Raw genomic sequence first — 21,954 nt, forward strand, 5'->3', positions numbered from 1 at the left:
AGAACCTATCTTTTATCTTGTGTCTCATCTTGGAAAATGTGTTGGTGTCTAGGGGACCCATGACAATAGCCTTCAAGCCTTTTGAGACACCAAGTTATTCATCTTTGTCTCCCCCCAGCACAGGGCCTCCCGAGTGCTAGGCGCGAGGGAACAGGCAGACGGGAGACTATCCTCTGGTGGTCCTTTGAAAATCAAAGGGAAATCTCAAAATCCAATCAGGCGAAAAACCACCTCTTTCAAAAAACCACCAGATAAAGCTACCACTGATTCTCATTGCTATTACTCAGCTTCCCTCTCCTGTTTAACAAGCCGGTGTGGGGTTTCTGGTTTTGCCCGTGTTGGCATCTGCTATGAAGTATTTGGGGGCACTGCACTTGGAGAGCACGTTGCTGGAGGGCAGGGGTTGCTTGCCCTCAATGACTCTGCTCTCCTTGCAACGCCAGAACAATGTCCTGGTCACACAAGTGACTCAGTACATGGCTGCTAAGTAACCAATTTCATTTTTAATTTCTACTCCAGGAGGGAGGCACAGCGGATCAATGCGATTAATAGATGGACTTGACTAATTTCTTTGTTTCAACAAGTAAGCCATGGAGCAAAGTGCCTCAGAGCCCTGCCCTGTTTACAAAAGCACCACAATGGTTGCGGGGCTGTCCTCATCCACCTGTTTGCCCGTGTCTCCAAACTGCCACCCCAACATTCCTTCCTGTCACCAAAACCACCTGCACTTTCAAACACCTCCAAAATAGAAGCAAGTCAGAAGACTGTGTCTGACAGTGGAGCCCCAACTCCCTCTCCCCACATCCACCAGGTGCCGCTCATGGAATCAGAATCCGAGTTGAAAAGGACTCTCTCTCTGGTGGACACCAAGCTCTGACTCTACCCGGGTCATGAGTCCCACAAAAAACACCTCCAATATGTGGTCATCTGTCCTTTGACATAACACCACTTCTGACAAACAGCCAACAACCTCCTGACAGCTCATTCCGTTTCAGTCCTAATTGCTAGAACAGTCTTCCCTGGGCTGGGCTGAAACCTGCGTGTTTTAACTGCCACCCATGGATTCTAATTTTGCCCTCTGGAGCCACCTCACATAAATCTTAAAGCCTCTTCTGTGTGGCAGTCCCTTAAGGGTCTGGAGACAGTATTCTTCACAATTCATTCAAATAAGAACCTTACTGTATGGTACTGTAATGAACTGGAAACGGTGCTTTCCTGTCCAACAGGTTTCGGAGCCTCCCTCTGCAGCGCCCCGATGGTGATATACGACCAGGCTTTATTTACAGGCAGACAGACAAAGCCCTTGTTCCTGAGCTGCTAACAACCAAGGCCGTTCATCACCAGCCTGCCCCCTTTGTGAAATTCGCTCTGCAGCGAGCACTTTTTAAAGTCAGGCACGCAATGCATTTTAAAGAGCATTTTCTGCACAGATCCATTTGTTCAACCTCAGCTCGAAGTGTGAGACGGAACAGTATTTCAGTAAAACTCCTCCTGCGCCTCCTGGAGCCTATGCTGAATGTACACTGAAGTGCGTCTGTAACTTGACATGGCCGGAGCTCTCAAATGCAGTGTTTTTTGAAATCTCCGTTTGCTGATTAAGATGCATCTTGCAAAGAGAGTACATTACTAATGCAGAATCTAGTCCAAAAATCTGTATTATGTAATGCACATTTTTTAATGATGCAGGCAATCTCGGTGTATCTGTATTAGTGAACCAGTTCTGTGCTGCCATCTCCATTACAAGCATAAGCACTCAGTGTGGAGAACGAAGTACTTTCTTATGTACACTGAAGAAACACAAACCACTGTGCTGCTGACAGCTGGCATTCATTTCTATTGAAAGGGCATTTACCAGCACCCATGTCCTCCTGGTTTTTTTCCCCCAGTGTGCCCTAAAATCCACTTGAATGACATCTTTCTGTTCCATATACTTTCGGTGGGGCTGCACTAATTAAAAGACTTAAAGCAGGTAGGTCGATGTGAACAGAAACGTCCCCCATCACTTGGGGCTGAAAGGTGGATTTACAGCCTCAAACACCCCTGCGTGCTGTCCTATAATAAAATCCACCCAATAACTGGCATCTCCAGGAGCTGGTGATAACAAAACCCTGTCAGTTTCTCTGGCAAGCATTAGAGTATGACACAACTCAAAGAGAAAAGTGTGTCCTCTTAGGAAGGTTCTCAAATCAATCCCACTTTATTAGATCACTGGTATTTTCATGCTTCAAAATAACTTGCAGAACTCCAGATGCAAGACAGACACAGTCAAGGAGCCAGGTCAGGAATAGGCAAGGACTTCCACGGCCAAAATGTAGACACGAAAACCTCAACACCTCATGAGCAATCACTAAACCCTTATGAAGGAAGGTCTTAACTCTACATTTGCCCACTTTAATGTGGGTGTAGTGGCAAGGGTTTGAAGACCAGTTCCACCACGTTGAGTAACAGAGTCAGATGCATGCCCGTCCAGCCACCATGAGGGAATGGCCTGGTGGACACCCTCAAAATGGCAAGTCAAAGAATTATGAGAGGCGGAGCCTCTTTAAGTTTCTCCACACTGACTCAAGGAGGAGAGGAAAGAACCAAACCCATAACCTGTGTCTCTGATCAAGCACCTTGTTGACCCTTCCACGGTTTCTAGGAAGATGGGTCCGCTCTGAGCTGTAACACCTGTGGACTTGCTGCTATGGCAGAGGGTGCATTCCATATTTTAACAGGGGATGGTGAGACTGAAGACACGCACAACCCAAAAGCAGCTGTCAGATTACGGGTAGAACCCAAGAGCTCCTCAACTACTGCCCTTCCTGAGCAAAGATCACTCACGGGAGCTCCTTTGATTGTCCTAATTTACTCCAACTCTTTAGTCTTTGGGTTGGACGACATGACCTAGTGGTGTCTAGCTATCCCTAACCCTACTGCTCTGACTGATCCAGTAGTTTTCTCACGTAGAATTCAAGCTGGATTAGACAGTGTTGGTGGGCAAGGAGGGGTTCTGAGTAAGTTAATGTTCTGATTAACAGCAGATGAGTCCTAAGAATCTTTTTCTTAATGCTTTTGTTCACTACTCTCCCTCCCTACCCAGACAGAGCTTGGCCCATGGTAGGCACGAGTAGATATGCGTTGAATGAATGAACTTTGTCAAAGGCCTATCTAAGAAATAGTTCTAAGGGGTACCCAGTGAGGTTTCCTTGATAACTGACCACCCAAAGGTGCGGGAGTACTGGTTGTATATACTAAGTTATCAGTTGAGGAAGCGGGGGGGGGGGGTTGTTTTACAGAAAAGGCTTCTGCTAACTAGTGGTTCCAGCTGATAAAAGTCTGCCTTCTAGCACGTGTTCTCAGTGGGGGCTCAGGGTGACCCACCAACCAATGGTTTATCATGGCCTGGGGCTCAGGGTGACCCACCAACCAATGGTTTATCATGGCCTGGTCTATGCTGGCACTTCTTGAAGAAAATGCTGATTTGTCCAGGAAGTAATTTAACCAATCCAGGGGATGGTGGTGGTAATTCTTTGAAAACTTCTCTAATTACAATCACTATAACAGATCTAGGACCCCTGGTGGCCCAGTGGTTAAGAGCTTAGCTGCTAACCAAAAGGTCAGTTGGAATCAACCAGCCAATCCTTAAACTCTATGGGGGCAGTGCTACTCTCTCCTATAGGGTGGCTATGAGTCAGAATCTACTTGATGGCAACGGGTGTTAACACATCAGCCAAAGGTGGTTTCACCAGGCATAGCTGCCAGAGGTGTCCATTCTCAAACCATTAACCCAGAAAACCATTAAGCCCTCAAAAAATACCTGGGGCTGGATCTTTCATTCCCCCGAATACTTGCAATTTTGCTGTCTGGTTTTGAGCGATTTTGCGTTTTGCTTATTTTATTGATCACCCGGGAGAAACTGGGGAGGGGGACGCACCCCATGGGGGACCCATGCCTGGACACCCAAGTACTCTAACCTGTGGCTAGTTCGCTGGCTTTCTCGCTGGCTCCCGCCAGGCTCCCGCCAGGCCCCGGCCCCTGGTTAGCCCCAATCCTTTCAAACAAGGTTCCCTCCTGCCACCTGCCGGCCCACTAGGGTCTGCGCCACAGACTCGGCGCCACCGCACTTCTGGCGAGGAGGCCCCCCCCCCACCCGCCTCCGTACTGCACATGCCCGGCAGAAGTCCGGGCGCGCAACTTTGCTGAGCCTATCCTACCCGCCAGTCTCTCCTCGCCTCAGTCTCCTCTTTCCTCTCCCAGGCGAGAGGAACAACGGAGGCCCTCTCCTGAGTCTCAGACTTAGCGAGAGGAACCCAGGAGGGGAGACTTCTCCTCACTTTTCCCTAGCCCTTCTTTCGGCTCAGAGAGGCGCAGAGTTTTAGAAAGTTCTTAAGTGCCAGAAGGTAGGTGTTTCCTTTTTTGCCCTAGGGCCGAGGTGGGGCTGGGACCTCCGGACTCAGCTTCTCACCTCGGAAGGTGCACCTTTCTCCGTTCCAGCAGCCCACGGGCATCGGAGCCGCTCTCTGCAGAGCCAGAGAGCAGGTCCGGTTCTCGGTGTGCGCCTGAGGATGGATCGGAGGTCCCGGGCTTACCAGTGGCGCCGAGCTCGCCACAATTACAACGACCTGTGCCCGCCCATCGGCCGCCGGGCCGCCACCGCGCTCCTCTGGCTCTCCTGCTCCATCGCACTCCTCCGCGCCCTAGCCACCTCCAACGCCCGAGCCCAGCAGCGTGCGGCAGCCCAACAGCAGCGCCGGAGCTTCCTTAACGCCCACCACCGCTCCGCCGCCCAGGTGGTCCCTGAGCCCCCCGAGTCTGACCAGGAGCAGGACGAGGGTGAGCTCGACCTGTCCCTTATCGAGTGCCTCGAGTACGAGGAAGAGTTCGACTACGAGTCGGAGACCGAGACCGAGTCCGAAATCGAGTACGAGACCGACTTCGAGACCGACTTCGAGACCGAGACCGCCCCAACCACTGAGCCGGAGACCGAGCCCGAGGACGAGCGCAGCCCGGTGGTGCCCAAGCGCCCCACCTTCGGCCAATCTCTCACCGAGCGTCTGAACGCGCTCAAGTTGCGGAGCCCCGACGCCTCCCCAAGTCGCGCGCAGCCCAGCACTCAGGAGCCCCAGAGCCCCACCGAGGGTGAGGTGCCCGTGCCCGAGCAAAAGGATCCGCGGGACCCCGAGGACCCCAAAGAAGAGCAGAAGAAGCAGCGGCGTCGCTGCAAGCCCAAGTCCAAGAAGTCCAGCCGCCGCGACCCATCTCCGGAGCCCCCTTCCAAGAGGGGACCCATCCCCATCCGGCGTCACTAATGGAGGACGCGCCCCAGATTCTCCTTGTTTTCTTTGATCCAGGTTGGTTTCTCACCGCTAAAATGGGGTGCCCGAGGGCGATGCGAAGTGGCGGGAGGACCGGAGGGAGAAGGAAAATGGGTTGGGAGGAAGGCGTAAAGGGAGCGGGGTCGGCTGGCCATCCCGAGGGTTACGGAGTTGAGGGAGAGGGCCCCCCAGATCTCCCCAGGGCGCCCCGGAGGCCACAGGCTTGTCGGACAGCGGGCGCTTCTGGAGCCCCGCTGGAGACAGCCTACGGTCTCTGAGTTGGTGCCACAGACGCGCAACGAATCCCCGGCGCGCCCCAGGTTCCGAGCTGCACACCCAAAAATGGCACTGGTAAGTCACTTGTTTTACCCACTTTTTCCCTTCTAAACAGACCTGTCTCAAAGAGTCGGCTTTGGCGGGCACCTAAAACGTGGTTTGGAAGTGCGCGCGCAAACTCTGACAAAGCGAGAACAGCCGCGTTGTAGCGACACACTTGCAATGTGCGAAAAGTAATCAGGGATTGGGCAAGAACTCCGATGCCGTCGGCTCCTGGGGAATGTTTGCGGCAGCCGGACCTTGGCGCCTGTGCCCCTCACGGCTGCGCGCCACTCCTGGCCGCCTCCCGGCGCTCCCAGGGCCCGCCGGCCGCTCAGAGTGCGCACAACTGCCAATGCGCCCTACAGCCCAACTTCTCCCCAGGAACCGCCCGTACTTGGAGAGCAGACAAAGGAGGTACAGGGGCTTTGGGAGGTGCCCCCACGGGCTACCGGGCTTGGCGAGGCGGATTTGGCCACGTCGGGGCATCGCCAGCCTTTTGGCGCAGCTGGTCAGGTGGCGGGGCTGGGTGCAGCTTAGCTGGAGAGGTCCCGGCAGTGTGCCCAAGGTCCTGGTGGCCGGAGAGAGGGGCTAAGACGCCAACGAGGTGGTGGTGAGCAGGAGGATAAAAAGAGGAACAAGGAACCGGCTGGACAGGGGTTTGCGTCAGTCAGGGCACCCTACCGTGCGTCCCCAAAGAGCACGGCACCCGCCGAGCTGGGGAAAAAGTGCTGGATGCGTCGCAGGTCCTTGGGTGGTCGGCGGAGAGTGTGCCGGGGCAGACGGCTGAGGCAGTCTCTGGGAGGGGAGGCAGCGCGCATCGGCCATTTTCGGCTCCGGTGGAACTAACTTTGGAATCTGTAACCTGGAGGGGAAAGTGCGCTGGTGTCAAGCACAAAAACAGCCGCTAGCAGGTACCCAACCCTCCGCGGAGAAAGCGTGGCTCCCTCGCCAATCCTGGGGGAAAAGGCAGAGGAGTAAAACATACTTGCAAGACCTCTCCGGATTTGGAAATTGATCTTTTCTTGGTGCACGCGCGGTATCTCATTTTGCGCCGGCTTGAGCTTTTGGGGGAAACAAGCGATTTTGAGGGTTTGAAATGAAAAACAGGTCGGGTTCTCACACTCTTAAGCAAAGGATGCGGTTAGAAGAAAAACACTTTCAAATAGTTTCCCAGGACCCTTCCCAGGCTAAAGGCGCGGCAGCGTCCCAGAACTTGGTGATATGGAACTGCGCCGCTAAGGGTGATCGGGTGCCCTTCTGGTCCCCACTAATAAAAACTGGGCAGGCAGTTGCTTATCAAAGGGCTTCCCTCGGGCGGCTGGAAAGGTCTTGGTGTCCTGACTGCCGCGGGAGATCGGCAGGGGGGCTCTGGCTGGAAACTGCCTATGTGCCATGCAGCACTGAGTTGAAATGTTCCGACTGTAAACAATGTTAGTGTGTCCCCCGGATTACCGAGTAAAGTCTCCAGCAAAAAAGTGAGAAGCCAGGGTTTTGGTTGGATTTAGGGGTTTGTTTTGCCAGGGTGGGGTTATCTTTACAGACTGGAGAGACTGGGGGGCCAGTTCTCCTGCAGACTTAAAGTTTTCCATTAGAGAAATTAGCATGCCGCCCTGATGCAGGGTAAATAAACAAGTTAAAAAAAAAAACCTCTGTGACTAGCCCACCCCAGTCTCAGTGTGTTTTTTACACAGAGAAGCTTGCACGGGGACTTACTGGAAGCACAGTACCAGATCCCCTCTGGTGGGGGGCGGGGGGGAGGCGTCTAGAAACACTCAAGTTTGCTGTCTTTCAGACTCAAAAACTACCACTGAGTCAAAGCAGGTGTACTTGTTACAGCCCAATTGTGAAAACCTGTTACCCTGCACGCCCCTCCCCCACTCGACACCCCTCCCCCACCCTCCCTCCTAAAGGGCAGGGGGCCTGCTTCCAGAGGTGCCAAGCCTTTAGGGACACACAGAGCCACAGGGAGTACACCAAACCCCCAGGACCCACCCCAGGAGAGGGATTTTGCTAGTCAGAAGCTAAACCCTCTTTATGGCTGAGGCACTGGTATTCAGCTGCCTTTTCCAGAGGCGTTTCTAGCAAGTTCTCCAAGCATTCCCAACTCCCCAGCGTCTTCCACCTGGCCCTTTGTCTCCCCTGGCTGAGCTGGGGTTAGCATTTGAATGGGCTCTCTCGCCCTTTGACCTAGGGGATTGCCCAGTGAGGAAATAATCTCTAAAAAGCAGACCTGATACTTGCCCAAATACGTAAGCTATCAGCCACTCATGATATTCCAAATGCGGAGAGGGGGATAAAGCCAGTTAAAAATTATAAGGTGCCCCAATATTTAGATTTTTCCCTTTATTACGTTAATCACTTCCTTAATAGGAATTTGCTTTCGGATGGGCAAACGTGCTCTGGTAACTAAGGTTTCTGCGTTGGAGAATTGTGTAGCAGTGTTCCAAGATTGTGTGGTGTCAACAACCTGGCACAGCTTCACATCTCAAGTTTTGAAAACATAACTTTTAACCTCTGTTTATCAGGATTCCAGAATGGGGAACTTTAAAGCGTTGGACTGTTTTTAAGATCACGTTTCTTGAATGCGCTAGCTTTTTCCCCCTGGAACTGCTTACCACCCCTTTGCTCTGTGACCATCATTTCTGCAGCTGTGATAGAAGGTTTAATGAGGAAGAAAGCTAAAAGTACTTGGTGAGAATGAGGTGGTTTTTTCAATGAATCCACAGGGGTTTTATTCATCTAAATTGTTGTGGCACCATCCAGAGCAAACGGAACAGAAGCCCCAGTGTTGGGGAAAGCAGGTCTCTTACCAGATAGGTGGCCAATGACAAAATACAAATCACTAAAATCAAATTAAGCTTCCAGAGGCCAGTGAGATCAGACGCCAGCTCAAGTGCTGCTCATCTCTAAAATAACTGCCAGCCAGGGGACGAGATTCTCAAATTACGTCTTTAATCCCCATGTTCCAAAATGAGGGACAGAATATTCCCAAAATCTCGACGCCCTAGAAGTGGGCCATCTAGTAGGAAAAGAGCTGAGCTGAACCTGGCTTCTTCCAGGCCTGCCCCTGCCCAGTGGCCTGGGGTCAGACCTAGTACCCCTGCCTCAGTTTCCTCACATGGAAAACCAAGCAGCTGAATGAGATGTTCTCTTATCCCTTTCAAGCTCCAAATCTGTATAGGCTGAATAGTTTAAGAAGCCTGGGGTTCCCAAATTTGACTCTATTGATGATTTTAACACTAATAGAGCTCCCCCCCCCCGGCAAAATTCCAAAGCTGATCAAATAAAAATCACCAGCTGTTTAGAAATTGGTGTGTTGCTCTAAGGTTTTTTTTTTTTTGCCTGTTTTTCAACTGACAGCAAGAATGGCTTCAGGGGGCAGGTTACAGAATGCAGAATTCCGCTGTGGCCTCCCTGAGGAAGAACAGGGATAGGACTGAGAAAGGGCTCATCCTCAGAGCAGAAATGCTGTGTCTTATGTATGTCTGTGTCATTTCCCACTCCCCCCCCCACCGCCGCCCCGCCCCACCCCATCTCCCTGTCTGAAAATTGAAAACAGGCTTGTCGCAGTGGGAGTAGGCAGAGGGGACCACAACTGTAGTAAGTACTGTAGCATGGAGACAGAACTGCTCTGGGGTGGGGTGGGGGGGGGGCGAATGGACCCTGGTGCAGTGGGCACAAGTGTCTGGTGACACTTAAGTGTCCTAATTAGGCAAGACCTAGAAAAATGGCTCAGAGACCATAGCTAGTTAGTCCTGTCCCTCAACCTTTTTATCCTTACCACTCCCCCCGCCGCCCCAAGGATCTCCTCTGGACTTTCTTTCTTAATGGACTCCCTCCCCATGAAATTTTAATACCACAACTATCTAAACCAAAAATCTAGATACTTTATATATCTGTTTATGGACTGCGGGTCCTTGTGATAGCTAAGAATTTTTCCCCAATCCCCTAGAACCAATTTTGCCCCTATTGCAAATGCATGAGATAAATAAGACAATTTTTTTTTTCTTTAAACTGGTTTCTATTAAGTGATTACATATTCCTGTTTTGCTCTCTGTTTTCTAACTTTTGGGTAGGCACATATGACGGGCTGAACATTACTGACGCTGTCATATCATAAGGTGAATTTTACTGTTTGTTTACCTTGTTCTAAATCACACATTTCTCTCCAATACCTCCCGGCACCTATGCTGGGGGGGGCTGCTAGGGCCACCGTCACCATCACTGCACTCTCTCGGCCAGCAGAGGCAGGACAGAGAGGAGCCAACATTGACATCATGTACCCTGCCCACAAGCTCCCTCCTCCTGGGTAGAAGGGGCGGGGGCTGCCTTCCCAGTCTCATGCATGGGCACAGCCTGTGGGCTAGTTTTAGGGTGAGTGCCTTACAAATCAACAGGGCATATGGCTGTCTGAGGGTAGGTGGTGGCAGATTCTGGGGCAGAGGGACAAAGGCTGGAAAATTTGAAGAAGACCAAAGGAAGAGAAGGTTTTGGGGGAATCACAGAAAAACTGGGATCATGTAGGCAAACAAAAGAACACTCTGGAATAGTTACAGATAAGGGTGACACAGAGCCAGGAGATATCAGAGGTATACAGAGAAGTCTGAAGGGAGGAAGAGGGGTTTTGGGAGAAAAGGCCTCAGGTAGACCCAATGCAGTCTTCAGACATCTGAAGGGCAGTGTAATGGAGGAAAGGAGTCAGGAGGAGTGGGGGACAGAGCATGAGGAGAAGCGTTCTCAACAGCCAGTGCTAGCCTTGGAGGGCCACTGGTGGGGACCTGTGAGAATCCCTTACAGACTCTTCCCCAAAATGTCAACGTCATGGGGACAGTGGAGTTTTCTCATGCAAGCACCTCAACTGCTTCAGCCAAATGAAAAGATTTAAAACCTAGCACATCTTATTTTAGCATTCAAATCCCAAACCTTGGATTTGGGCTCAGGGAAAGGCTGCTTTTGGAGGTCCCGCCCTTGAACTAGAGTGGTGTTACGCTGGGGGGGGGGGGGATGGTGGCGGAGAAGGGGATAGGGCCACAGATTGAGAGCTTGCTGAAAAAGACAGGTTTCTCCTCCCCCCAGGCCAGAGCTGCTTTCTGGGTGCCCTGGTTTATGTTGTTGTCTCAATTAGATTTCATTAGGAAAATTCACTCTGGGTGATTGAGACTATGCTAGAAGGGGAAATACACCATTCCCCTTCAATTCAAACACTGATGCCCAGAAGCCCCTGAGGTGCCTGGAATTTCCCTGAATTACAGAAATTCTAAACAGAGCTTCCCTAAAGCCAATTTATCTTCTGGGACTCCCTCTGGCCCTCCCAGCCCCTGCTCCTTTCCCCCTCAGTCCCCTTCCCACTGTGCTATGCTGCCATCTTTCCTGGAATGGCCACCTTCCCCAAGTCATCTGCTGCAGCATCGGCTGATGCAGAGCTGGAATCCACACCCCGCTTCAGGTGACTGTGAAAAGAATCTGGACCCACATCTGCAAACAGAGGTCACCAGGTGGCACTGACACCTGAGGGGGGGCAGGATATGGCCGCCCTTCCAAGAAAGGGGCTGAAGGGAGGGGTCTGAACTCACAGCTGGCATCTCTGACCTTTGTGGCTCTAGCCTGAGGCTTTTTAATCTGGGCACATCAAGTATTTCCATAAGTACGGCGTCTACCATTTTTAACGTCAGCCCTGCCTTTGCGCCCAACCTGGGGTCTCGCCTCATCGGTTGGAGGCATTTTTCTCGTCGCTGGCATTTGTCTGCAACAGCCTGGTCACGCAGCTCCTCCTGCACAGTGGCAGGCTGCTGCTGCCTCCACTGGCCGAGGCTGGCAATGGAGAAGCTAGAAGGCAAAGGGTGGGAGCAGTGCCTCTAAATTGAACAGTAATTAATCGCACAGCTTCAGAGTCTTATTGCTACTCAGTCAGCACTCAGAAAACATTGGTCACTGGGAGCCTAGGAGAGTTAAGAGTTGGCTAAATTCTCTTTCCTATATTCTATGCTTTCTGCTTTTGCCTTCTCATTTGAAAGAAACTGAATGACAGCTCACAGCACAGTGGGCCACGCAGAGGCCCACAGGCTGGGAGGGCCTGGGGAACGAATGCCTGAAAGACTGTTTTTTCCTGGTTTCTGTGCCCTGCTCCCCTCGTCCCCACCTCCCCTCCCTCTCCAGGGACCCCCTCCTACTCTGCTGTCTCCAGGCTACAGGGATGAATTCAGACAGTTTCGGGCAGCTACTTAAAATGTGGATGTACCTTGTGATTCTGGCAATGAATAAGAATCCCAGGATGTAAGTAGGAGCATAGTCACTTATTGACTACAATGTATGCTGTTGTGGAGGTGCCCATATGGCCGGGAGACTGTCTGGGAAGCCTGGGGCCACGGAGGAGTGGGCCTCTTCCCCACAGGTGATAAGTGGCACTTCTAGGATCAACACTGAAGAAACGAGTTCTTTCTATTTGAGGTTACTTATTTACCAAAAGTTCATTTGCTCCCTGTGGTTCCGGGGTCCTTTGGCTGACAGGCTGAGTCGCCTGAGAAATGCAGAGTAACGGGCACGTGAGTAGTGCTTCCCATTCCCTTGTTAACTCATGCACTGTAGAAACATCTGTCATTTCTAAACAGCCAGCTATAAGCCATTTTCAGGAAGTCAGCACCTGGGCTGTGAGCTAACACACTATCCTATTCCAGCCCCTCACTCCAGCACCCTCCCTCTGGGAAAGGGCCCAGACCTGGCACACAGCTTTTCCCCTTCATCCTACCCAGCACCTCCACTAGCCTGTCCTACTTCCTCTTCCTTAGTAATTGACTCTCCCTCCTTGTTCCTGTTCATTTATATCAGGTATCTGCCACTTCCTCTCATGGAAATCCAGCCCAGAATTGAAAAATCTTATGTTCAAGGTACTTTACTATTATAAAATCTTAACAGCAGATTCTAAAAACCACGCCCCTTGCTGGGCTGGGACCTGGGCGAGGCTGCCCACTGGCGCCCACCACTGGCCTGTGTGTGAAGGCCATGTTTTTCTCCTGACCAGCAAGATGGCTGCCATCGGAGGACAGTCCAGATCATCCAGGTGGCCCCATCAACCCCCCAGTTGATCCCCTCAGCTCTTACCATCCTGGGGCTCTGCAGGTCCCTGTGGCCAGGCCCCCCAGCTTTCTGGTCAGTCAGCTCCTCACACATCCAGCCACCTTTCAGGGTCTCACCTTGAGCCCCACTGCTGATCTGTGGTGGGGTCATACTCTCAACCCCACTCATTCAAGTGATTTGGGATTTTCAGACTCTGGTAAGCAGTCACTACAAAAATAAACAAGAGCAGACAGAAAGGGGAGCAGTGGGGTTGTTAGATCCTGGGGTTTATTCTCCTTGGTCCTAATTTACCTTTAAGATGATTCCTACTCAAGCCTAATGGTCCTCTCACAGCCTGCAGCAGTGGTTCTCAACCAGGGACAATTCCCCCCGACCTCCACAGAGCATTTGGCAATATCTGCAGACATTTTTGGTTGTTGCAACTAAGGGGATGCTACTGGCATCTAGTGGGTAGACGCCAGGGATGCTGCTCAACATCCTATAGTGCACAGAACAGTCGCCACAATGAAGAATTCCCAAGCCCCAGACGGCAGCAGTATAGAAGCTGAGACCCCCCCATCTAGATTCCACATGCTGACCCACTCTGAAGCCCCCGCTCTGGTGAGCTCCCCCGGGCCCCCCCAGCCCTAACTGCTCTCCTGTACCATCAAATTTGTTCCTCCCCAGCGCCTTCAACACGGTTCTGTTCAGGATTCTATCACCAAACACATTCCTCCCCTGGAGAGTTTTATCCGATCCAGTGATTTCATCTCCCGATAAGGATTAATGTCAATTTGAATTTAGGGTCTTTCTCTTCTAAACTTCAGGCCCATCCTGCCAAATAATGTGCTATAAAGACCTCCATGCAGGCTGCCCATCCTTCCTTGAAAGCTGCCATATCTAACACTAAACGGGCTCAGCCACCACACCAGCCCCTCCCAACTCCCTCTCACTCTAGGGTCCCACCCATCCAGGTGCCAGCCTTTGACCTCCCCTCCCCCCACCTCTTGTACCCTTCTAACACAGATACTGCCTGGTCCTTTGGGAACCCTCTTGGGTCCCTTCCCTCTCCCTTCCTGCCTCCTTCACTGCGCACGGGCCACTCCACGAAAGGTTATGACCAGCTGCAGCCTCTTTTGAACATAACTCCTCTTTCCCTTCTTTGTTCTCTTCAGAAGAACCATCCTCCACGCTGCCTCAATTTTTCCTAAAACTGGGCTCAAAGCTCCCCTTTGCAGCACAAAAGAAACTTTCGGTGTCTTCTCCATTTCTGATCACAGTAGCCTCAAAAGTGCTTGTCCAATCATCCATGGCTTCCTCAGAAATCCTATCCAATTTTTCCTGCCTTCTCTCTGTCGCTACCCCAAGTGCCAGCTAAGATGGCCCGCTGCCATTCCGGGGCCATGTCCTGTGTTTCCTACCACTGATTGAATCCTTCGTTCATGGTAGGCTAAGGTCCCATCCTCCCACCTTTCATTCACAGTTAAGGTGGTTATTCTCCATGGGGCCCTACTTGAAATGCCATTTCCCCCATGAAGACTCACCAGGTTCCCCAACTGCCGGTCTTTTCTTCCATTTTTATGTTGTTATACTCTTTAGGACAAAGGATTGGGATCTGCCCAGTCCTTAACACTCCCTGCCCCCATGTATGTGCTCCCCTGGCAAAGACTCAAGATACCCAAGAGGGTTGAACAAAGAGGTCCTACAGGCCCATGAGCATGTGAACCAAAGGCCCTGTACCCATTCCTGATGGGAGGCGCCTTGGTAAAGATAAAGAGATCTCAAGTTTGCACCAACCCAGGTAGAGTAGCCTGAGCGCGAGACCAAGTGAGAGCAAACGGTCCCTTCGGGAGTCCCCATCTTGGCCTCCTTGAGACTCCAACCCCAACGTCTACTGACCTTGTGCACTTTTGCAGTTCTCAGCTCCCTGGGGCCTCAACTCCTTATCCATCTGTGCTGTGCCTCTGTATCAGGGTCGGGGTCCTGGCCCTCGACTTCAAGGCCCTGACAATCTTCTTTCTCCTGGTCTTGCCCCAGCTGCGGTCTCTTGTGTTAGACTCGCCCACGGCCATCTGGATGACCAAGGGTTGGCACCTGGGGGCCCCTAACCTCCCCTCCCAGCTTCTATGACCTGTGGTGTCAGAGAGAGTGACCCCACGGCGCCGGGCGGCCTCGTGGCTTCTCAGTTCTGGCCGCCATATGCCCGCCCACCAACCTACGCCTTCCAGCCATCCCAGCAGCACAACTTCTTTGGGCGTTCCAACGCGGCGCCCCCTATTAGACCTCCCCCTCATATCCGGTTTCCGGTCCGTCGCCCCCTGCTCATTCGCCAGGCAGCCTTGATTGGCGTGACCCCAGCCCAATGGTTGACCCTGCGCCGGGGTCGCTGGGGGAGTGCGTTGGCTGTTGGGACCCAGTTGGCCCATTCAGTGGTTGCCCAAATGGTTAAGTCATTATACGTGGCGGTAGTTGGCCAAACTTTGAACCAAAGTTCAGTGATGGCACCTGGAAGTAGGTACAACCATAGGGCCAAGAAGATGCACCCTTGAGGACCCCTAAACGTTACCCAGGAGTCCGATTTTGTGAACTTCTCCTCCGCCTTTGCGGCCACGCGGTTGATGGAGGATGGATGCGAGGAGTGGGGTGCGCTGATGCCTGTGACTTTGGTACCCTCGCTCTTTGAGAGGTGCGTTAGACTTAACGGGATGGGACCGTGCGGTGGTTCGCCTGCCCGTGCCTCGTGGACACAGGGATCCCAGGCATGCACCCTGTTGCCGCAGCCCATCCCGCGTACCAATCACCTGGTCATTACTCTCCCGTAGTTACCCAGGCCAGGCGACCACCTGCCCACTGCCCAGCTGCTCTGCGCCTAAAGTTGGCTCGCGTTCCCTGTCACCTCCCGGCAAAACTGCTCTGATACCAGCCGGCACGGTCTTATGTGACCCGCAAGTAGCAATTTTCCCCGCGGGTTCAAATCCCTGCGCAGACCCCATACCCAGGGCAGTGCGCGTGCCAGTGCTGAGCCTACTCAGATGGTATGGGTATTGCCCTGTGCAGACACGGAGCCTATCGTGCGCTTTGGCAACGGGAGCGCAGCTCGCGCTGCTGGGTTTGCGGCCAGGTTTGGTGCCGCCTAAGCGGGCGCTAGCAGTGTAAAAGTAAAGTGATCGTCCCGGGGGACCTGTACTGAGAGGAAATGGGCTGGTAGGAGGCTGGAGAGGGGTCCCAGGGGGGCTGGAGGGGCTAACTGTTCTGCAGTCAGTACCTAAGACAGGGAGCGGTGCGCCTCCACGAACGCAGCGCAGTGGATGTGGTTTGGAACCAGTGCGCACAAGATCGTCCAGGCTAAGACCACCCCAAGTTGGCCTTAAACCCCAACCCAAATCTTGTTTCACCCATCCCCAGAACGGTAGGATTCGTGGAACTCTGAGGCCTGCACCCCATGGGGTCTTCTTGTGCTCTGCGCGCCCTAGGTCGTTGCCGCGGCGGCGATGCCTGAGAAATTTCATCGGCTTTCAGCGGTGCGCACCCGAGACCCTCTTATTCTGCTGCATCACCGTACGCAGAAACGGGGGGGGGGACAAGACGCCTGCCTGCGCCACCCTAGACCACCTCGGAGACCCTCAGAGTGTGGTGGGGATGGGGGACATGGAAGTGCGTAGTAAGAGCCAGCCTCAGTACGCAGTAAACAGAAGCAACCTGAAAAGTGCCCTGAGGCGTTTTAAAAACAAACTGCGCAAGCACTCGGCAGCCCCTAGCCCTTGCCTCCTCTCTGCCCCCGCTTCCCTCCGCCCCTTTCCCCCCCTCCCCCTCCCCCTCCCCCTCCCCCCCCCGCCCCCGCCGTGGGCTCACGACCACCTGTCGCATCGCCACGCACTGGCGCCCACCTTCCCCGGTGCCCAAAGCCTTGCGTTAGAAAAAATAAAGCTGCTCTAGATCTGGGCTGCGGGGGCCGGGGGCTGCGGCAGAGGGGTTCAGGGGTATCTTGAGGTGACGAAATCTTTCCGCAGTCCCCCCCTTCCCCCGGAGAAGAGTCGTTGGGTCCGGGAGGGAGGGTTTCAGCTCCTGCGCTCCACCAGCCCGGGGCCCACGTCTTGCGTCACGTGTCCTGCAACGCAGGAGAGCGAGCTCTCTCTCTTTCTGGCTGAGGGAGCGGCGAGGAGAAGGACTCCAAACCAGTCTGGGAGAGGAGCGGAAGGAGCCAAAACATCCCTGCGAGACCTGCGCTCCCCAGCCCCCTACTCAAAGCCGGGGGCTGCCGGCGGCTCCTGCCGGCACCGGAGCCGACCAGGCATTCGGACAGGCATCCCCTGGTGGCAAAGAGAGGGTACTACGAGGGATTTTCGGAACGAATCGGCGCGCTCCTCAAACCCAGGCGGGCGGGGCTGCCCTGCTGCAGGGGCAGAGGAGGGGACAAGAACAGGACACCGGGGGAACCCAGGTGGCAGCCTGAGGACATACGAAGTAGCCAAGAACGGGTCAAGGCTCCACCAACAGCGATAGACTTGCTTCTGCCACGGTCTAGGGTTCGAGGCCTTGAACCCCCAGACCTCACAGAGGTTGGACAGTGAGGTTGGAGAACTCTCAAGGTAATACTTCGATTTTTTTCGATTTTTTTTTTTTCACCCTAGTTCGGTTGGGTGCTCCGTCCTACGGGGCCCCAAAATTATTATAAGAGGCCGCCACCGTGTTATGGGCATGCGCAACTGCCTCAACGGCAATAATATGTCAGGACAACGCGATACCGCCCTTGAGCTCGGGGAACAGCCCCAGCAGCCACCGTTGGAGGCCCCAGGGGCAGTTGCCCCCAGTCCTGGGACTAGCGCAGCCGAAGAGATGGAGACCAAACCGTCTGTCAGTGAGCCCGTCCCCACCGAGGCTGACTACCAGGCCCAGGGACCTCCACAGGTCTCCGGGCCCTCATCCCAGGGCCTCGGGCAGTCCATCGAGGAAGACAGAAGCCTTGGAGGCTCCAGCCCACCTCCTGAGGAAGCTATGCCTTTCGAGATCGAGGAGCCCAGCTCAGGAGGCTTCTGGCCGATCCTGGAGCAGCCCCGATCCCAGCTTGGGTCGGGTGCAGGCCTCGGAGCCTCGGCCCCAGCAGCTGTGGAGCCTGGAGCCTTCGATGGTGCCGGAGCAGACCTGGCAACCTACAGCCCTCCACCAGAGGAAGCCATGCCCTTTGAGATGGAGCAGCCCGGCCAGGCAGCTGTCAGCCCAGCTCCCTTGCAGCTCGGATCCCTTGCTCTGGAAAGCCCAGGTAGGGGGGTCCCCAGTGCATCCCTCGAGCTTCCCCGAGCCCTTGGGGCCACCAGCCCTGGCTTCGGAGACTACAGCCCTCCCCCTGAGGAGGCAATGCCATTTGATTTTGACGGAGCAGCCTCTGGGGGTGACAGCCCACCCCCCGAGCGCCCCCCAGCCTGCCCTGAGCCCGACAGAGGCGGCCAGTCCCCAGCAGCCGTGGCCCCGGGTACGGTCCTCCTCGCTGCCGGCGCGGACCCTCCCCCGCTCAGGGTCCCCGGAGACCCCGACAGCCCATCCCGAGAGGCTGCCAGAGCGCTTCCTGGCATCGTGGGCACCAGCCCCCCGATGGAAATCTCCCGATCCCCAGTCGAGATTGGCAGCGCCCCCCGTGGGGTCGACGACGCTCCCGTCAGCATGGACAGCCCCCCAGTCGCGCTTGACGGCCCGCCCATTGAGGTCTCCCGAGCCCCAGCTGTGGCAGAGCGAGCCCCAGTTGTGGCAAAGCGAGCCCCAGTTGTGGCAAAGCGAGCCCCAGTTGAGGCAAAGCAAGCAGGAAGAGAGAGACCCCCAGTTGAGGGAGCAGCAGCCGAGATGGAAAGAAGCTCTGGAGCCACCGGCGCCCAACGAGGCAAAGTCCCCTCTGCCGGAGACCGACGAGCCCCTGCCGCCGCCGGGGCCACCGCTGCCCGGGCTCTCCCTATCACTGTCCGGGCTACCCCTGCCACTATCCGGGGTGCCCCTATCATTGTCAAGGCTACCCCTGCCACTATCCGGGGTGCCCCTATCACTGTCAGGGCTACCCCTGCCACTATCCGGGGTGCCCCTATCACTGTCAGGGCTACCCCTGCCACTATCCGGGCCGCCCCTGGCGCTGCCGCTGCCCCTGCCCGGGCCGTCCCTAGAGCTGTCACCGCTGTCCGGGCCACCCCTGCCGCCTGGGCCCGCACCCCCGGCCAGGTCGCAGCCCCTGCTGCCGCCGCAGCCACAGCCAGAGGCCGCCCCCAGCCGCAGCTCCTCCGACCCCCCAGCCCGGAGATCCAGGTCGCCGATCTTCCTAGTCCGGTGCCTCCTCGAGCGGCTGCACGGCGGGTCCAGGCTGGGCGCGGCCGCAGCCGCCGCCGCCGCGACGGAGGCTCCGACAGCAGCGACGACGAGCGCAACAGAAGAGCTAAGTCCGACGACGAGACCCCCAGCTGCTACTTCTGGGGTCAGTGCCGGCGCGGCCGCCACCGCCAGAAGCACCGCCGCAACTTGTTCCACAACTTCGTGCAAACCTTCGGAAGCTGCTTCAGAAGCCGTTCTGAGAGCCCCCAGTCCAGAGAGGCCCGAGACTCCAAAGGCAAGAAGATGGTTCTGGAGGAGAAGCAGTACCAGAAGCGCAAAGATGCGGTGGAGAAACGTGCTCAGAAGCATGTGGAGAAGAAACGCAGCAAGCTCATCGACAAGCAACTCCAGGACGAAAAGATGGGGTACATGCGTACGCACCGCCTGCTGCTTCTAGGTAATGCGGCGGCTCTGCCCCCGAGCAGGGCCGCCGGCGGCCGGGAGGGTGGCAGGGCGGCCTGGTGGGGCGCAGGGCCCGCGGCTGAGGAGGGCCCGGGCAAAGGCAGGAGCGCCTGCCAGAAGTTCCAGCCAGGGGCCCTAACTTTGCCCGGAGCACAGGAGGGGCCAGGGGTCTTGGGTGGCCCAGTGTATGCCCTCCAGGGAGAAAAGTGGCGCAGAGCGACATTGAGGGTCGTTTCCAGCTGGACAAGCCAGCGCCCGCACAGTAAGCAGCCCCGGAGCCCCAGGGGGTGGGGGTTGGCAGCACAGGCGGGGGCTTCAGGTGAGCCAGGACCCGCTGGGGAGGGGCCCGGGGCTCCCCCGGCGTTGTGGCCGGGGTGCGGTGGCTGAGGTCGTTGGGAAGGTGCGCCCCGCCTCGTCTGGCCCGGCTGCTTGGACTCGGACAGCTTGTGTCGTTGGTGTGTGTTGTCGTTCGTATTCTGTGTGCGCCTGTGCATGATACGCTCAAGTGTCCCCCAACTCCCCACCCTGAGTATCCGCCGACTGTGTACTCGTACTGTGGAGCAGGCTTTCTGTGTTTGGCGCCTGGGCACGGGCAAAAACTTTTCGTTTTGGCACACTCCTGGTGGGACCTGTGCGCTGGCGCGGTGCAGCGCAGAAATACAGCAGGCACGGTGGCCGGACGACTTGGTAAAATGTTGGGCCAGTGGCCCCGAGGCAGGAGGCCAATGTCTGCGGACTTTCATAACCTGTTTTCTCTATGTCTCTCTTTTTTTTCCTTTTGCGCTAAGCGTTGTCCTCACTTCTCGTTCGTTCGCCAAACCCTCCCGCCTTTACGGTTGAAAAACCAGACGCACAGGTATCTGGGGCGTCCGGGTCCAGCATTCAGCACGGACTCAGCTCACCTGGTGGGGGATGGAGGGTGAAGAGAAAAAAACACACTTAAGCCGCTGCAGGCGAGTCTGGGCTGGTGCCAAGGGAGTGGGCGTGGCTGTGTTTGAAAAATATAAAATGGTTTTTTTCCCCCTAGGGAAGAGCCCGAGGTAAGCCAACCATTTACACTTTTACAGAGTACTGGTGCAGGGGCTTGGTTTAAAAAGAGGGGGGTTATGTGCTGGGAGTACAGTGCCAGCTACATGCTTGAAATGCAGTTAAAATAAAGTGAAATTTGGAAAAAAAATGCTCTTAGTGTATCTTACGTGTATGGACAAAATCTGGTAAAACTGAATATGATTTGTGAAATACGTCAATTGAGATTTTTCAAGCAGCTTTAGTTCGGGGCCAAGAGGCTCAAAGGTAAGCTCCTCTGCTGCTCGGCTTTGAATCAAAAAATATTTTTTAAAATTATGATTAAAGTGGAAATAATCATTCTAAAGAGTACCTTTGGCGCCCCCACCTTCCCCCTCCTCTCCCCCCACCTCCCCCCGTCCCCCCTCCCCCCTCCCAGACCCTCTTCCTACGTCTGTGTTTTTCCCGGAGCCTTCCCATCCCCCCCTCCCAGACCCTCTTCCTACGTCTGAGTTTTTTCCGGAGCCTTCCCATCCCCCCTCCCAGACCCTCTTCCTACGTCTGAGTTTTTTCCGGAGCCTTCCCATCCCCCCTCCCAGACCCTCTTCCTACGTTTGAGTTTTTTCCGGACCCTTCCCATCCCCCCTCCCAGATCTTCCTACGTTTGAATTTTTCCCTGACGCATCCCATCCCCCCTCCCAGACCCTCTTCCTACGTTTGAGTTTTTTCCTGACGCATCCCATCCCCCCCCACCCTCTTTCTACCTCTGAGTTTTTCCCGACCCTTCCGATCCCCCCTCCCAGACCCTGTTTTTCCCGGACCCTTCCCATCCCCCCTCCCAGACCCTCTTCCTATGTCTGAGTTTTTCTCTGACCCTTCCCATCCCCCCTCCCCCTCCCAGACCCTCTGCCTACGTCTCAGTTTTTCCCGGACCTTTCCCATCCCCCCTCCCAGACCCTCTTCCTACGTCTCAGTTTTTCCCGGACCCTTCCCATCCCCCCTCCCAGACCTTCCTACGTCTCAGTTTTTCCCTGACCCTTCCCACCCCCCCCTTCCTACGTTTGAGTTTTTCCCGGACCCTTCCCGTCCCCCCCCCCCGACCCTCTTCTTACGTCTGAGTTTTTCCCTGACCCTTCCCATCCCCCCTCCCCCTCCCAGACCCTCTTTCTACGTTTGAGTTTTTCCCGGACCCTTCTCAACCCCCCTCCCAGACCCTCTTCCTACGTCTCAGTTTTTCCCGGACCCTTCCCATCCCCCCTCCCCCTCCCAGACCCTCTTTCTACGTCTCAGTTTTTCCTGGACCCTTCCCACCCCCCGTCCCCCTCCCAGACCCTCTTCCTACGTCTCAGTTTTTCCCGGACCCTTCCCACCCCCCCTCCCCCTCCCAGACCCTCTTTCTACGTCTCAGTTTTTCCCGGACCCTTCCCATCCCCCGTCCCAGACCCTCTTCCTATGTCTCAGTTTTTCCCTGACCCTTCCCATCCCCCCTCCCCCTCCCAGACCCTCTTTCTACGTTTGAGTTTTTCCCGGA

General features: G+C 55.0%; 2 protein-coding genes across 2 annotated transcripts; both read left to right on the forward strand.

The window, feature by feature from the left end:
- The first annotated feature begins 4,383 nt into the window (after positions 1–4,383).
- Positions 4,384–5,291, forward strand: LOC100669226 (neuroendocrine secretory protein 55-like). The gene has a single exon (XM_003419921.2). The coding sequence runs from the start codon at positions 4,548–4,550 to the stop codon at positions 5,289–5,291; it is 744 nt and encodes a 247-aa protein (XP_003419969.1). The 5' UTR covers positions 4,384–4,547.
- Positions 5,292–17,096: 11,805 nt separating this feature from the next.
- Positions 17,097–20,935, forward strand: LOC135228627 (guanine nucleotide-binding protein G(s) subunit alpha isoforms XLas-like). The gene is given in 7 exon segments (XM_064276440.1): positions 17,097–19,413; positions 19,617–19,678; positions 19,680–19,813; positions 19,815–19,866; positions 19,868–20,105; positions 20,446–20,458; positions 20,863–20,935. Coding segments are annotated over 7 exon segments (2,625 nt in total). The 5' UTR covers positions 17,097–17,360.
- The last annotated feature ends 1,019 nt before the right edge of the window (positions 20,936–21,954 follow it).

This window comes from Loxodonta africana, chromosome 24 (genome assembly GCF_030014295.1).
Source record: "Loxodonta africana isolate mLoxAfr1 chromosome 24, mLoxAfr1.hap2, whole genome shotgun sequence".
Classification (NCBI taxonomy): Eukaryota; Metazoa; Chordata; class Mammalia; order Proboscidea; family Elephantidae; genus Loxodonta; species Loxodonta africana.

What these genes read in the sequence shown, in the direction of transcription:
- LOC100669226 (XM_003419921.2), top strand. Translation starts at nt 4,548, where the DNA reads ATGGATCGGAGGTCCCGGGCTTACCAGTGGCGCCGAGCTCGCCACAAT.